Source organism: Vidua chalybeata, chromosome Z (genome assembly GCF_026979565.1).
Source record: "Vidua chalybeata isolate OUT-0048 chromosome Z, bVidCha1 merged haplotype, whole genome shotgun sequence".
NCBI lineage: Eukaryota > Metazoa > Chordata > Aves > Passeriformes > Viduidae > Vidua > Vidua chalybeata.
In genome coordinates this window covers 67520153-67533964 of record NC_071570.1, presented here as the reverse complement: position 1 = coordinate 67533964, position 13812 = coordinate 67520153, and the positions used below count along the sequence as shown (strand labels likewise).

The window sequence follows — 13812 nt, the reverse complement described above, 5'->3', positions numbered from 1 at the left end:
GTCTTTGGTAGCCTTGGGCTCACTAGCCTGGTTAGGGTTAGATTTGGGACCTTCTTTTTCCCCTTCTCTCATGTGAAATTGTTGAGATCCTACTACAGACAAGTTCTACCTCCTGAGAAGTCCCGGGATGGAATGCCAGGATTTTCAAGGAGGGTGGAAAACATTAGAAAAGCATAACATCTTATAAAATTACTAATCATGTTTTCAAACAGAGGCAAAAATTTACAAATTTTCAGCCATAAAGTTTGAAAATTTACGCTGACATGAGCTACTGCCTGGATCATGAGGCATCAGGTGGCTGGCTAGTGAAGCAGTGGTGGAGTTAATATCCTTAATTAAACTGTGTCGCGTCTCGTCCCTTGCCAGCCCCGGCTAGCTCTTTTTGGGGCGATAGGGCAGCGAGAGGCACTCCCTGCTGAACCCAGCTGGGCTTTAGAGAGTGCCTTCGTGAGTCTGAGGACACTGCTGATCCCACCGGCAAGGAAGGAGGCGACACTCTTCTGGGGGTAGGTCCAAGATTTATTGTGACTCCGAGGACAGCCCCAGAGCCCAACAGCACTCAAAGAGGTCCCAGCAGACAGTGAGCTCTGGGCCTCGAGCACGCCCTGATATAGGGTGGGCGGAAACCCGATCAGCCAGTGGGAGAAGACATGGGCGTGGCCCTCCGAGGGAAGGACACCCGGGGTATCCACTTAGGAGGGAGGAGGGGAGGGACCCCAGGCCATTGTCCAGTCACCCAGCGACCCCGGCAGAAGCTTCCAGACAGAGGGGAAGGATGGACAAGTCACCTGGGAGGGGTCAGGGGCCTGAGTCAGGGTTTTTGGGATTGATGGACACACAGGTGCTGATGGGAAAACCCGGGATGAACCAAAAAGGCACAAGGGGGGTAGAGAGGGATAAACCATCTTGAACGTACATACAGTGGAACCAAAAAACACAACTCCACAAAACTGATTGCCTGAGGAGTTTCAGAATTGTGTTCATCCAGGTACAGGTCCCAATGGCTGAAGCTGCTTCCATGCTATGTGTATGAGCTTTGACTTAAAATACCTCCAAAGATCTGCATTCCTGAATCAGAGACGTTTCAGACTACATAGAGGAAGAGAAAGAAACACTGAGAGCTCAAATGACTGCTCATGTGACACTAAAGGGTCCCACCCCCAGTAAGTTTTTCTCAGCTGGTGTGCCCTACCAGTCATCATGCTTAGCATTAGGTGAGTATGGGAAGCTGAACTTCAACACTAACATAACATAACATAACATAACATAACATAACATAACATAACATAACATAACAAAATTAAAATAAAATAAAAATAAAAATAAATGACTGTCTTAAAATGCATAGGCACTCTATTTTAAATCACATAACATACAGTTTCAGTTTATCTACCAAGTTCGTATCAGGCTGACAGGAAGAAACAGCTTTTACAGCTGGCTACCCTTTCATGACAAAGGAGAACAAGCGTTGCCTAGTTGCCTTCTCAGGAGGTAAAAAATGTCATTTTTAAGTACCTCTAAAAGTTCAGGAAATGCTATGAAATACGGATTGAAATTTCCTGACTGTGTAGAAGCAACCTTGATCTGCCAGACCAGATGGAAGGAATGCCTGCAGGACGGTGAACAGAGCAAGCTGCAGAAAAGTCAAACTTAACGTAAAAGAGATTTATGTGACATACATGAAACTAATTGGATTTAGTCCTCTCAGCCTCTGCATAAACATGTCTTTATGATTTTGCCCTCATTTTTGCCATGTCCTTGACTTCATGTCTCTTATTTTCTTAAGAAGTGATCTGCAAAGTAAATTGCATGTGAAGGTTTTAGCGCTTGAACTTTTGCTCTTTGGGAAGCAATTAAGAAGAAAAATGTAGATATTGAAAATATTATCTCTTTGGTTTTCAGTAATGTCTTAGTGCAACAAAGACATAACATTTTCCTAACAACCTTACCATCCTGACTCAGAATGTGGGGAATAATTTTATGCTGGTGCCATTCCACTGGACTTCCCAAATCCTAAATTATCTGTAATGATTTATATTAAAGAAGATGAAGACTGCCTTTGAACATGGTGCTGGAGGAGACTGAGGAAATCCAAGGGATTTTTACTCATCCAGAGGCACAGACCAAATGAAGCATAAACACAAAAGTGAAGTGCATTGATTCCCTGTTACAACACAGCAGGTTAACAATGCTGTTTCAGAAAGTTTCACTCTTTCCAGTTGAGGACTCCCCGGCTGAGCTCCACTGGGGGGTTTAGATGATTATCTGGATGATTCTGCTCCACATCCAAGGCAGAGTTACTCGGTGCCCAAAGCCATTATTTGATATTGCTTTGATGCAGTGGGATGTCTATCCAGGTTTTACATGTCAGACAATTTTTATTGTATTTCTTAATATTCTGAGACAGCATACAGAAGATTTTGGAAACACAACTGATCATGGCTTGTTCTAAGGAGTTTATTCACCCTTTAGCTCAAATACTACTGGGTACTTATCCTAGCAGAGAACAAAAAGCCTTGACTAACAAAGAAGCAAAAAGGTGGCAGAATTGCCCTATTTTCTGTTCTGCCAGTGGTCACAGCAGGGTTGTATCCCACACAGTGGGTTGCAAGGCAGCAAGGCTAGAAAAATATATGTCCCTCATGCCAGAGGAACAAGAGAATGTCCAGTATCAGCAGAAATAAAGGCAGGGAACATGAGCAAAGCATGAATGGCAGCGATGAGAGTGAGCATGAGCATTTGTTCTCTTTTTTCACTGCGTGTACCTAACCCAGGCTGCCACAGGCTTCAGAAAATCAGGTACATATCAAGAACAACTTGTTTAGCAGCATCTCATACAAATATTCTTCCAAGGTGGTCACACTGCAGAAAAGCACAGCGAATGCTACCTCTTGTTCAGTCATGTTGGCATCTTCTGCTTCATCAGACCAGCTGCAAAACGGTGCTTCTGTGCTAATGAAGTCTCTTTCTCTCAATAAAACTTTCCCATGGTTTTATTAAGAGTAAGAAAGGAAATCTGATTCATGGCATAAGTATAGAGTGCCTAAAGAAAGACCAGGGTTTGATTTAGAATGACCTGAAATGAAAGGCTGGAAATCATAAGGATTAAAAAGTAAGGGGGATGTGGGAGGTGGAAGAGAGAAATAATGAGAAAAAGAAAGGAAGTAGAAATTTGCCAGTAAGAAGCTTGCCAGAATTCATTGCTTCTTGGTGATATTTTAAGCACTCTGTGGTTACCCAAGAGGCTGAGGAAAACTGACTGTGCAAATAAGTATCTTCCCAGTGCTTCCCCCATAGCTTCCTGAAGCTGAGGGAATTCAGCTATGTGAGAGTAAAGAAGAATCACTTGCCTTCAGCAAGATCTATAACTAGTACAGACAAGGCACTTTAAACAGACCCTGGTTTTCCCTGGCTGCTGTCATGGCCCAGTCCCCAGTGCTGAGCACAAACTCAGTTTGGCTGTTCCATTTTTTCTCACCATGGTCTCAGCGTGGGCTGCTGGTGTCCGGTGCTGAAATATTGCACAGGACGGCTGAGAGGCTCCAGAGCATCTTGATTTTGCACCTGGATTGTCATTACCTGCAAAGATAGCAGTCTCTCGGCAGACCTTTTCCTCAGTTTCTGTTCCATTCACATTAATATGACTGAGCAGAGATGCCCATGAGTGCCCAAGTGTTTTTGACAAAGATGTAGCTTTGGAGGTGGAAACAAGTAATAAACTGGCAGGAACTCCTTAGGTCAGGAAATGAAATCCTATAAACCCAGTCATAAATTACATCAAGTTCTGTCCAACAACAAATTTTCTGTTCTCACCTCTATTAAGAGAGCTATTCTATAACCTCATTTCTCTGACAATTAGAAATCATCTTCTAAATTGCATCCTAAACTTTTTAATAGCCTGTTGATACACATTTGTTCTTATGCCAACACTCTACTCCAGTTTGAATCACTCTCCTGTTCTCCCTCCCTCCCCTCCTTGGAAAAAGTGACTAATTAATGTGTTGAGAGAAAATGCTGAGAATATGCCAAGTCTCTTCATGCTGAACTTAAGATTTCTCTGTTTTCTTTTCATTTTCTCATCAGACTCAGTGTGTCCTGGAACCAACCATTTAGCTGTGTACTGGTGTCTTGTCCTTTATCATCGGCAATGCTCCCTTGGGTCTACTTCTCTCTATTTAGAGTTGTGATGAGGTTTGCAGGGGAGTTGGAAGGTGTGTGAACTCTGGTAACTTCAAAAATGCACAAGGACTAAGGGCCAGAGAAGGAACAGCATTTCTCTTGTGAACTGTTCTTCTTTTCCTATTTCTGTGAAACGTCCCAATAATGTTTTGTGCTCATCCTGAGTCTGCAACCTTCAGGATTTTCAAAATCTTCCTTTCTTGGCCTTTCCCTAATTGAAAGCTTGCTGGCTCTTGGAAGGGTTGTGGGGGTGGGATAGACATAATTATCTCACCTCATTAGCTGTGGTATTTTTTGCTAGGGACAGGCAGGCTGTCATTTAGAAGACAGCTGACAGCTCTCCATCTGCACTGAGTCTGAGTCAGATGAAATCTGTGCCGATACAGAAGTCAAAGAGAAAGAAAACAGCACATGTAGAGAAAAATGTAGAGAAAATGGTGACCAAGCATGCAAATCTGTATCATTTTGTTTGTGTTTAGGCCCAAGTAAGTTATTTTTCCTGACATAGGTATCCTTTCACAGTGTTCAACAAGTGAATGCATTGTGCCAGTTTCCATGGGTGCTGGATGGGAGTGTCTGCCTCTTTTCTCTGGCACATTTCAAAGGCAGTCAAGGAGCTCAACTCACAACTGGAGGATGCCATTGGAGAGCTTTATCTCCTCTGCAACACATTTTGGAGAATAAGGCTCAACACTTCCTGTTCTAATGCTCAAAGCAGAAGTTGCAGTCTACTTCTATCCCTTAGTCCATTAGCCCTTCGTACCTGTAGTACTTCTTATACCATGCCAAGTGTTGGTGTGGTGGGATTTTTTTTTTCCTTATTTGAGTATATTTCTAGATTGATCTGTGACCTGAACCAGCTGAACATACCCACAATAGCACTTGGCATCAGTTCAAGGGAAGTGGCATGGAGATGGAAGAGGGCTAGAAGGAGATGCATTTGGGAAGCATCTCAGTTTTAACCTAAGTAATAGGTTCTGTGAAACCACGTGCCTGGGTTCTGAATTCAGTTTAGATGTGGCCCTGCCTTGCTTTGTGTTTGATTTCTTATTTACAGAAAAGGCGACAAGCACTTTCCATCTCCAAAGGAATGTGGAGAGAATCAGGGAGCATTTCCTGCTTGGATGGGATGAGGATGGAGGTTGAGTGTCCATGCAAAGAAGAGGAGAATGCAGAGCTCTTATCTCTGTGTGGAGTAAGAGCTGTTTTAGCCTGGTCCAAGGAATTCGGAGAAGCAGACTGGGGAGGAAGAAGGGGAAAGCTTCCAGAACAATGCATAAAGCCTTTGCCCCTTTAAGGGATGTTTGCAGCAGGACACAGACACACCTAGAGCACGTGCTGCTGCACTGTGCTTACACAACAGCTTTCTTTCTTCAGAAGGAGTTGTTTAACCCATCAAGAATGCAGAGAGTTGTGGGAGGTGGTCCTGGAGGGGATGTGTCAAAGACGCCATGGGAAACTGCTATAGTTTAAAGAAGAGCCTTGTATCAGAGTTCCCACCTTCTCCCATGTCCATCACTAGATGTACCCTCCCCAGTTAATGCCTATCAAACAGTTATGCCATCCCCAGTTCTGGAAAGTTCCCCGTTCTATGTTCTGTAATTGGTTCTTTCCCCGTAACCACTCCTTCCCCTGTCTCCCATTGGATTGTCCCATCCTTACTCCTCCCATGGTCCATCCCGTTGGTCCATATGTACCCTGACCCCGCCTCCCCTTCCCTTCCCCAGATATAATCTCTGACCCCTCCTCTGGAGGGGGGCCTCAGAGTTAGCTCCCCTCTCGAGAGGTGGTCTCCCTGCATCTCCCCTGCCTTTTCTTGCTTCCTCCTGCCCTTGTTGCACCTACAATAAACCCTTGAGAACTGCAGCGCTCTGAGTGTCGTCCTGTCTATTGGTGGATCCATCCTCTTAGCTATTGGGGCTCCTGTTGACCGGCCAGCAGCAGACTTCCCTGCAGGACCAAGGGCCAGGACGCCTCAGAGAGTTATGATGACATGTGTTCTCAGAACACTGAGTTAAATCTACAGGTGAAAAAACAACCAACCAATTTTTTTTCTGGCATGAGTTATTTCAAAACAGTGGCTTTGACTTTTGCATGGTTGTCAGCGACTCACATGTAAAAGTTTCCTGTGTACTCTGTACTGAAAGCAATAGTCCTTATGAATCACTGAAATCACAAAAAAAAAAAATGAAGATGTGATGGACCATAAAGGCAAAAAAATGCTTTGAAATGTTAAAAAAAAAGGAGAAAAACATAAAAACTGAAATTCCTAAACTGAAAACACATTGTCACGTGATTAACTCAACGTGGGATTCAGCGTGTACATAATGAAAGGGCAGCATATTTAGGTCCATTACAGTATCACCAGAAATAGAGTGGTTGGCACCCATCAAGGGCTCTGACTTAAATCAGTAATGATTTAAGTTCATTTGGCAGCAACCTCTGCACCGTGACTTGTCCTTCTTTCCACAGTCCACATATAGGCAAGTTTGACATATTTTAAAAACTTGTCACTACCCTGGAAGAAACATAAATTTCCAGACACAAATCAGTAGCACACAGGTCCTCTTTGGATCAGGCAAACACAAATCATGCAAACTGAAAATACCAGGACCCATTCCACAGCAAGATTACCTACCTTTTACACAGGCCCTTCCCTTTGTAGGAAATATTTTATCAAACAAGCAAACACCACCAGAATAATTTTACTGCTGAGGAAACAGAATTCCAGAGAGGTCCTGTTGCCATCTAATGGGGGTGATCCTTTAGAGTACAGGTCTCAGTCTGGTGCTTTAACCTTGAGTCATCCGTGCTTCATCACTGCTGACACACAACTGAGCTGCTGCTGCTGCTGCACAGCTTTCCGCCCCTCTGTTCATGTGCTGAAAGCACCCAAAGAGCCTTCTCCATCCCACACATCAGACTGTTAGTGAAACAGGACAGTGCAAACCCATCTCACATGAACTACAGGAGTTGTGTGACTCTTTTTGTTGATGGATTAATAAAATAGGTGGGGTGTGTTGCCCTCAGCCAAGTGCACAGAATAATGGGGGGAGAGGCAGAAAAAAGGGCTCAAAAGGATCAAGAACACAGTGGGGAAAATTGGAGAGTTTGAAATAATACACATTAAGAAAGGAACTGGAAAAAATTGAAAATGTTGAAGTTCCATTTATTCTTGTGGGACCCTGAACTGTTTTGTCTTGGTGACATCAGCACTAGGCAGGACAGTTCCTATCACCAGTAAACCTTCCTCACCACTTTGCACATGTCCACTATCTCCTGCAGCCTGCATTGCCTCTTCAGAGCAGGCTGAAGTCTTTCAGTCACCTTCTTGCCCTTTTTATATTAATGGTCTTGAACACAGACCATGCTGAACAGCACCCAGCCTCTGGTTTTTGAGGTGGTTTTCTTCTTTTCAGCAACACAGCGCACAGTTTGTTATATTCTCAGAGGTATTTTGAGTTCTTAACTGAGAAGGCTGAGTGCAAAAGAGAAAAGGGTTAAAGACAACCCAGGAAAACATTTGAGGTCTTTTATTTTCCATAAACCAGAAAAGAAGAAAATGAGTCAGAGGAAAGCCCCAATTCAGAACAGATTTATATGCTGTGAGACTGCCTTTCATGAAGTAATTTTTAAAGGGTATTAATTCAATACAAGCATTTTCCAAGATCTGTAAAAATAATGATGAAGTAGGAAAATACCATGAGGAGATATGAGCTCAGATTTATCCACTGAGTCAAACACTGGAAAAGGCTGCCCAGGGCAGTGGTGTAGTCACCATCCCTGGAGGGATTTAAATACTTGGAGATGTGGCACTTACAGACATGGTCTCCTGGTGGGCTTGGCAGTGCTTGGATAAAAATTTGGCTCGATATCTGAAGGATTTTTTCCAACCTAAACGATTCTGTGATGCCATGTACATGGGAAGAAACCCTTATCCAGGAAAATTTTGAGTATTCGACTGTTCATTGCACTATATATTAGTAATCACTCAAGACTTCTCACACAAAGGACATTTGTTAAAAAATTAAGAAAATTGAGGAAGAAGGTAACAGTTGATGACCTTCAGTCCACTTCGGGAGAGACAATCTACAAATATGTCAGTGTTTTCCTGCAAAAGGGTAAAAAGGAAGTATATCTTTGTTCTGAAACAGCACTGCCAGCTGCCAATTTACATTCCTTTACAGAAAAAAGGGAAGATTGTGTATAAGTTAAAAACAAGACTGTTATAAGATGTTTGACTTACATGCAGTTAGTCCAAAATTGTGCTCCTTTATCCCCGTGGATGCTGTCTGGTTTAGAATTATTTTGTGTATGTTTGTTTATAATTACCCATTCATACCTTTCCTAACACAAGATGTTATAGTCCAGCAGTGAAGCTGCATAAAACAACCTGGATGAGAAAAAAAATCCAAGAATGCACCATCTTCCTTGTTCTCTGAATTTAATTTAGTTCTGTTTATGGAGGAAGAGAAAAATAATGGTGGGGGAAAAGGGGAAAGGTTCAAGAGAGCAGGACAGTCAAGTGCAAGTAATTTTAAGAGACCAGAAGCAAAGAGAATTGAATTGCCCAGAGCCTCTTGAAAACTCCGGGTTTGGCAAACCTGAAAGTTGTGCCAATGAAAATTCAGTGCAATAAACTGTTTCTAGAACTATCAGGAGATTAGAGTACTAATAACGTTATTAGCACTGTTGTTTTGGTACCAGTGCTAAGTGATACGGGCACAGCCAGTTTGCCAGAAGCTCCTGGGGTGCCCCAGATGTTTGGGTGTCACACAGGGAGCCCAGGCACAGAGAGCAGCACGAAACAGGCTGTGCTGTTGGAAGGATTTAGGGTGGTCTATCTGCAAGAGGACATAAGGAACACAGGAAACAAAGAATGACAGAATCACAGAATATGATTCTTTAAGAAACAACTGGATGTGGCACTCAGTGCCATGGTCTGGTTGAGAAGGTGGTGTTCGGTCATAGGTTGGACTTGATGATCTCAAAGGTCTTCTCCAACCTGTTTAGTTCTGTGATTCTGTAATAGGTTGAGTTGGAAGGGACCCGTTAGGATTATCAGAGTTCAGCTCCTGGCCCTGCACAGGATACCCAAAATCCACAGCATGTGCCCGAGAGCATTGTCCAAATACTGCTCCCCGGGTAAAAAGTTATTGTCATCTCTTCTTTTACTAAAGGGTTAGTGTCTCTCTCTCTTTCTCTTTTTATTTCTCTAAATTGGTGGTTTTAAGGAACATTTGGAACATTTAACATTTGGAACCTTTCAAGTCATTGTTTCAAACTCAGCCTGTTAAATTCAGAAACTGAGTGGCAGTGGGAGGAGGACAAATACAAACTATTTATTTTGCATTTCATCAGACAACCAGGCTAAAAAGAGTATTATCAAACAGGAAAGGCTAAAATCCTGAAATATTTCCCCCTTATCCCAAGAAGTCTTTTTTCTTTTCATTGAATTCTAGCCAACAATTCCAAACTAACAGTTTGTCATTGAAGGTACCAGGCACCCTGACATAATTTCCTTTTTATTCTGTAAATAGACAGATGTTATAGGTCATGGCTTCCCACACAAGAAGAAGTAAGGATCTGGAAAAAAATCATCCCTGAAGAAGGGCCATGCAGAGGTCCAGGGGATTCTTAGCTGGCTTAGCAGGGACAGTCAAATTACATCACCTTCAACAGCAGATAAGACAGGTTAAATAAAATCTACATGACTGTGGTAGTCTGTTATTTTACAGTTTGTTCTTCTGTAGTATGTTTTGATATTCCTTGTTATAAGTTTTTAACGCCTCATTCTCATTACCCCATTTGGCTTCCCTAATGGTTCAGTCCTGAGTTGTTTACCACAGTTTTCCCCACCAAAATGTATGTCAATCTACTTGTCAATCCACCTGTATACCTCCCTTGTTCCCTTGTCTTACCCCTGTCTGCAAAGAGAGCACACTCCTTTGCTTCTGGAGTGTTCCCTGTCTTTCACCCCTTCCTTGAAGCAGAATTGGATTGTAAGATTTGCTCCCTCCCCGTGTTGGCTTCTATTTGGGAGCCCTTACCCTGCACCCCTCCCCTAATGTCTTCCTATCCGTCAAAGGTTGTGTCCTCCCAGTGTTCCCCCTACCCTTTAAAAGTAGCCCCTTCAGGTTCAGATTTGTCACTTGCTCTGCCCTACTTCGAGATTAAATCCTTGGAGACTCAGACAAGTGTCCTTCCCTTATTCCTCTGCCTCGGTTTCCTCGTGCTCTGTCTCTCTGCTGTGCTACCCACGCCACAGCAATCACCACCACCCTCAACAGTCTCAGCAGACACTCGGCGGCAGCCACTCGAGTGTCTGCCTTATGGCCACAAGCAGGACAGCGAGCCGGCGAACCTCCATCCCGTGGCCGCTGAGAGCCAGGTGCACATCACTCTGCCTGGGGCTGCTCTTGGAGAAGGATCAAAATATAAAGGTTTCAAATCAGTGTCTGGTACCTCCTGTGTGCATGAAAACAAAGGCACCAGGGCAGGGAGGACTGGCTGTGGAAGGGGTCAGGGCTGCAGTCCAAGTTTGAATTTTTAGTTTGCCTTATCACAAACTAGCTAGTACGCAGTAACAGCTGGCACCAGAGGTGTGGACAAAGCATGTGTGCCCCAGCAGCTGCTCCCCGGGGCACAGGGATCCCCAGCACTGCACAGATTCACGTGGCAGGTGGTGGGCAGAGGCTGCAGAGAGCAGCAGCCTGGCTGGCCACGCTGTGGACGCACAGAAAGCAGCCGGCCCTGCTGCGGCTCCCGGACAGCCCTCAGCCGTGTCCATACCCACAGGGAGACGCAACAGGAGCCGGCCATGGCAGCAGCTCGCCGTGCCCAGGGCCGCAGCCACAGCCTCTCCCCATCTGGCTGCGGCAGGAGCCGCTCGCCTATGAGGCTCCAGTGCTTCCAAAAAGGGAGGGCCCCTGGCCCCGACAACCTGGAGCCCCGCAGTAAGAAGAGCCACCTGCACCACAAACAGCAGTGCACACAGCGTAGGCTGATGAGAAGGAGATGAGGCTCTTTCTGTGCCGCGCTGTGGCAGCTCTGCTTGCTCTGCCTTCGCCTTGAGCCCTTTGCTTCTTTTCCCTGAACCCTGATCTCCATCCTCAGACAATGGCCCCCAGAGCCCTTTCCAGAGCTGCAACAAAAGCTCCCTCAGCCATGCGAGTTAAAAGAGTTAAAAGATAGTGATAGAGTCTAGTCTAAAAAAATTACAAATTCTTCCACCTGTTTGCAAAAGTTGCCACAAATTCTCCAGTTTATTAAAACAAAACCAAAAAGAGATCATTACAGAAGGACTAAAATTTCATCCCATTTATTGTAAAGCTTGGGAGGAATTTCGTAAAGAGAGGTGGCAGCTCTCTGGCCCAGCCGGTGCTGCTGGCAGAGCCGGCTGCTGCCTACTCAAGGCTCAGGTAGGCACCTGAGCTGCCTCGCTGCACGGCCAGAGCCATCTCGATGCTGCAGTGCTGGCCAGAGGCGCCGCTCAGCCGGAAGCTGCAGGATTTGCCGGAGGGCAGCGCCGTGAGCCGGCAGTGGCGCGAGTGCGGCAGGAGCAGCCAGGCCGACGCCACCAACGTTTGCACCCAGCAGGTGACTTTCTCTGGGTCCAAGGAGGAGCCCGTGCAGAGGGTGTCCATCAGGTACCACTCCTGATCCCTGGGCAGCTGGCCACCAGAGGCGTGGAGAAAGCACGTGTGCCCCAGCAGCTGATCCCCGGAGCACAGGCACTCCAGCGCCACACGGATGCGCCGGGCTGGCAGCCACTTCGTGCTCTCCGGGCTGAAGGAGTGGCCGGGCGGTGGCCGCAGGATGACCAGCGTGCGGTAGGTGCTGCTGCTCTCCTGGACGCTGCAGGCTGCAGGGCCGGTGTCCGTCCCAGTGGCTGGGTGCAGCTCCGGCATGAAGTTCCTCCGGGAGAGCACTCGGCAGACACCAAGGAGCTCCTCCACCAGCTCCTGTAGCACCTTCGCGCTGGGCAGGCCCTGCTGCAGAACCAGAGAACAGCAGAGCTTGGGAGTGACCTTTAAGGACCGTCCAGTGTGACCCCACAGCAACGAGCAGGGACATTCTCAACTAGATCAGGCTGCTCACAGCCCGCTCCAGCCTTATCCTGGATGTGCCCATTGGTGATGGGCTGGGCACAGCCAAAGTGCTGCCAGCCCTGCCTGCACCCTTGATCTTCTTATGCTCACTGACCTCCTCCATGCTGGATCCCTCCTGCCTCCTCCTGCTGGCAGAGCCACGCTTTCTTCTCCTGACCAGACAGCAGCCCGTAGCAAGAACCAGAACCAGGGCTGCTGCACTGACCCAAAGAAGCCACTGCTTTTCCAGTGCAGAGCAGAGCAGGGCTTCCATGATGCCACTGTTCCCCTCAATATCCTGCAGGAGCCGAATCATCTCCTGGTGCAAATATTCCTCACGCTCCAGCATCTGTTTAACTTCACCCTTATCAGTTTTTATGTTCACCTTCAGCCCAGCAGGGGTGGCTAACAGGGCCAGGATGAAAGCCACTGTTGGAGACATGGCCTGGTGGGAGGAAGGGGTCTCAGCACATCTGGCTGGGAGAGAGCAGGGGGCTGGTGGCACCTGGAATGTCCCCAGAGCCTCTCTGGGCACCTGCCACGCTGACAGGCCCAAGCCCCTCTTGCCCCAGCCCTGAGGACAGTGCCCTGCCCTGAGGGTCCCAGCTGTCATTCTGGCCTTAAACCCCCAGGGCATCTTTCCCAGCCCCCATCCAGCCCAGCATTCCCCCTGTGTGTGCACTCACTGGCTGCCAGAATCCAACTGCCCCGTGCTGCCCCTGGACACAGGTGCCAGCATGACCTGCCCTCTGTGATGTCACAGCCAGCATAACCATGTCACTCAGCTGCCAAGCTGGCTGCGCCCCTGCTCACAGCTGCCACTGTGACCCATGCCCTGGCATGTCACAGCCCCAGAGCCACACGTCCCGCCCACAAGCCCCAGCCTTGGTCCCCACTGCCAGCCTCAGCGGCTCCTGGGCATCCTCACCCTGAGTGCAAAGCCAGCCACAGGAGCCCCCCAGGACGCTCTGGATCCAGGCTGCAGGCACCCTAAAGCCATCCCTGAAAGGGACATGGATGGGGACTGGAGCTGGATCTTCCAGTGCTCACCACTCCTGACTGCCCTCCTGGTGAACCCAAACCTCACCTGCTGCACCTTGAGCACATTTCCTCTCCTCCTGTCCCTTGTTTCTTTGGAGAAGAAATCCGTCCTCATCCAGCTACAGCCTCATGTCTGAGAGTTGCAGAATTTATCAGCAGCAAACAAAGGGCAAATCAACGCCTTCTGAGTGTTGGGGATTGCACCAACTCTGCACACTTAGATATGAGACTGCTGAAGTTCATTCTTGGCAGCACACATGATTCTGGGAGTAACACTCAAGTGGTTCCAGCCTTTGGATAGTCCTCACCTGACCTGAGTTAAAGCATAGGAATGGTACATTCCTGGGAAGAACACTCCCGCTTTCCCAAAAAAATCCCCTCATTTCAGGCTTATTCATAGTTAAACGTTTCTTAAAATTTAGAATTATCTTAAAGGAACTGCATTCATATGAAATTATTTTTTTCACAACATTTCCTGTCCAGTGTAACTTAAAACTTCCAG

General features: G+C 46.6%; 1 protein-coding gene across 1 annotated transcript; it reads right to left on the bottom strand.

Moving 5' to 3' along the window:
• Positions 1-11484: 11484 nt before the first annotated feature.
• On the bottom strand, positions 11485-12993 carry LOC128782084 (inositol 1,4,5-trisphosphate receptor-interacting protein-like 1). Its single transcript, XM_053932219.1, has 3 exons — positions 12956-12993; positions 12385-12714; positions 11485-12173 (listed from the first exon to the last, which is right to left on the bottom strand). Exons 2-3 carry the CDS (start codon positions 12709-12711, stop codon positions 11586-11588), a joined length of 915 nt encoding a protein of 304 aa, XP_053788194.1. The 5' UTR covers positions 12712-12714; positions 12956-12993; the 3' UTR covers positions 11485-11585.
• Positions 12994-13812: the final 819 nt, after the last annotated feature.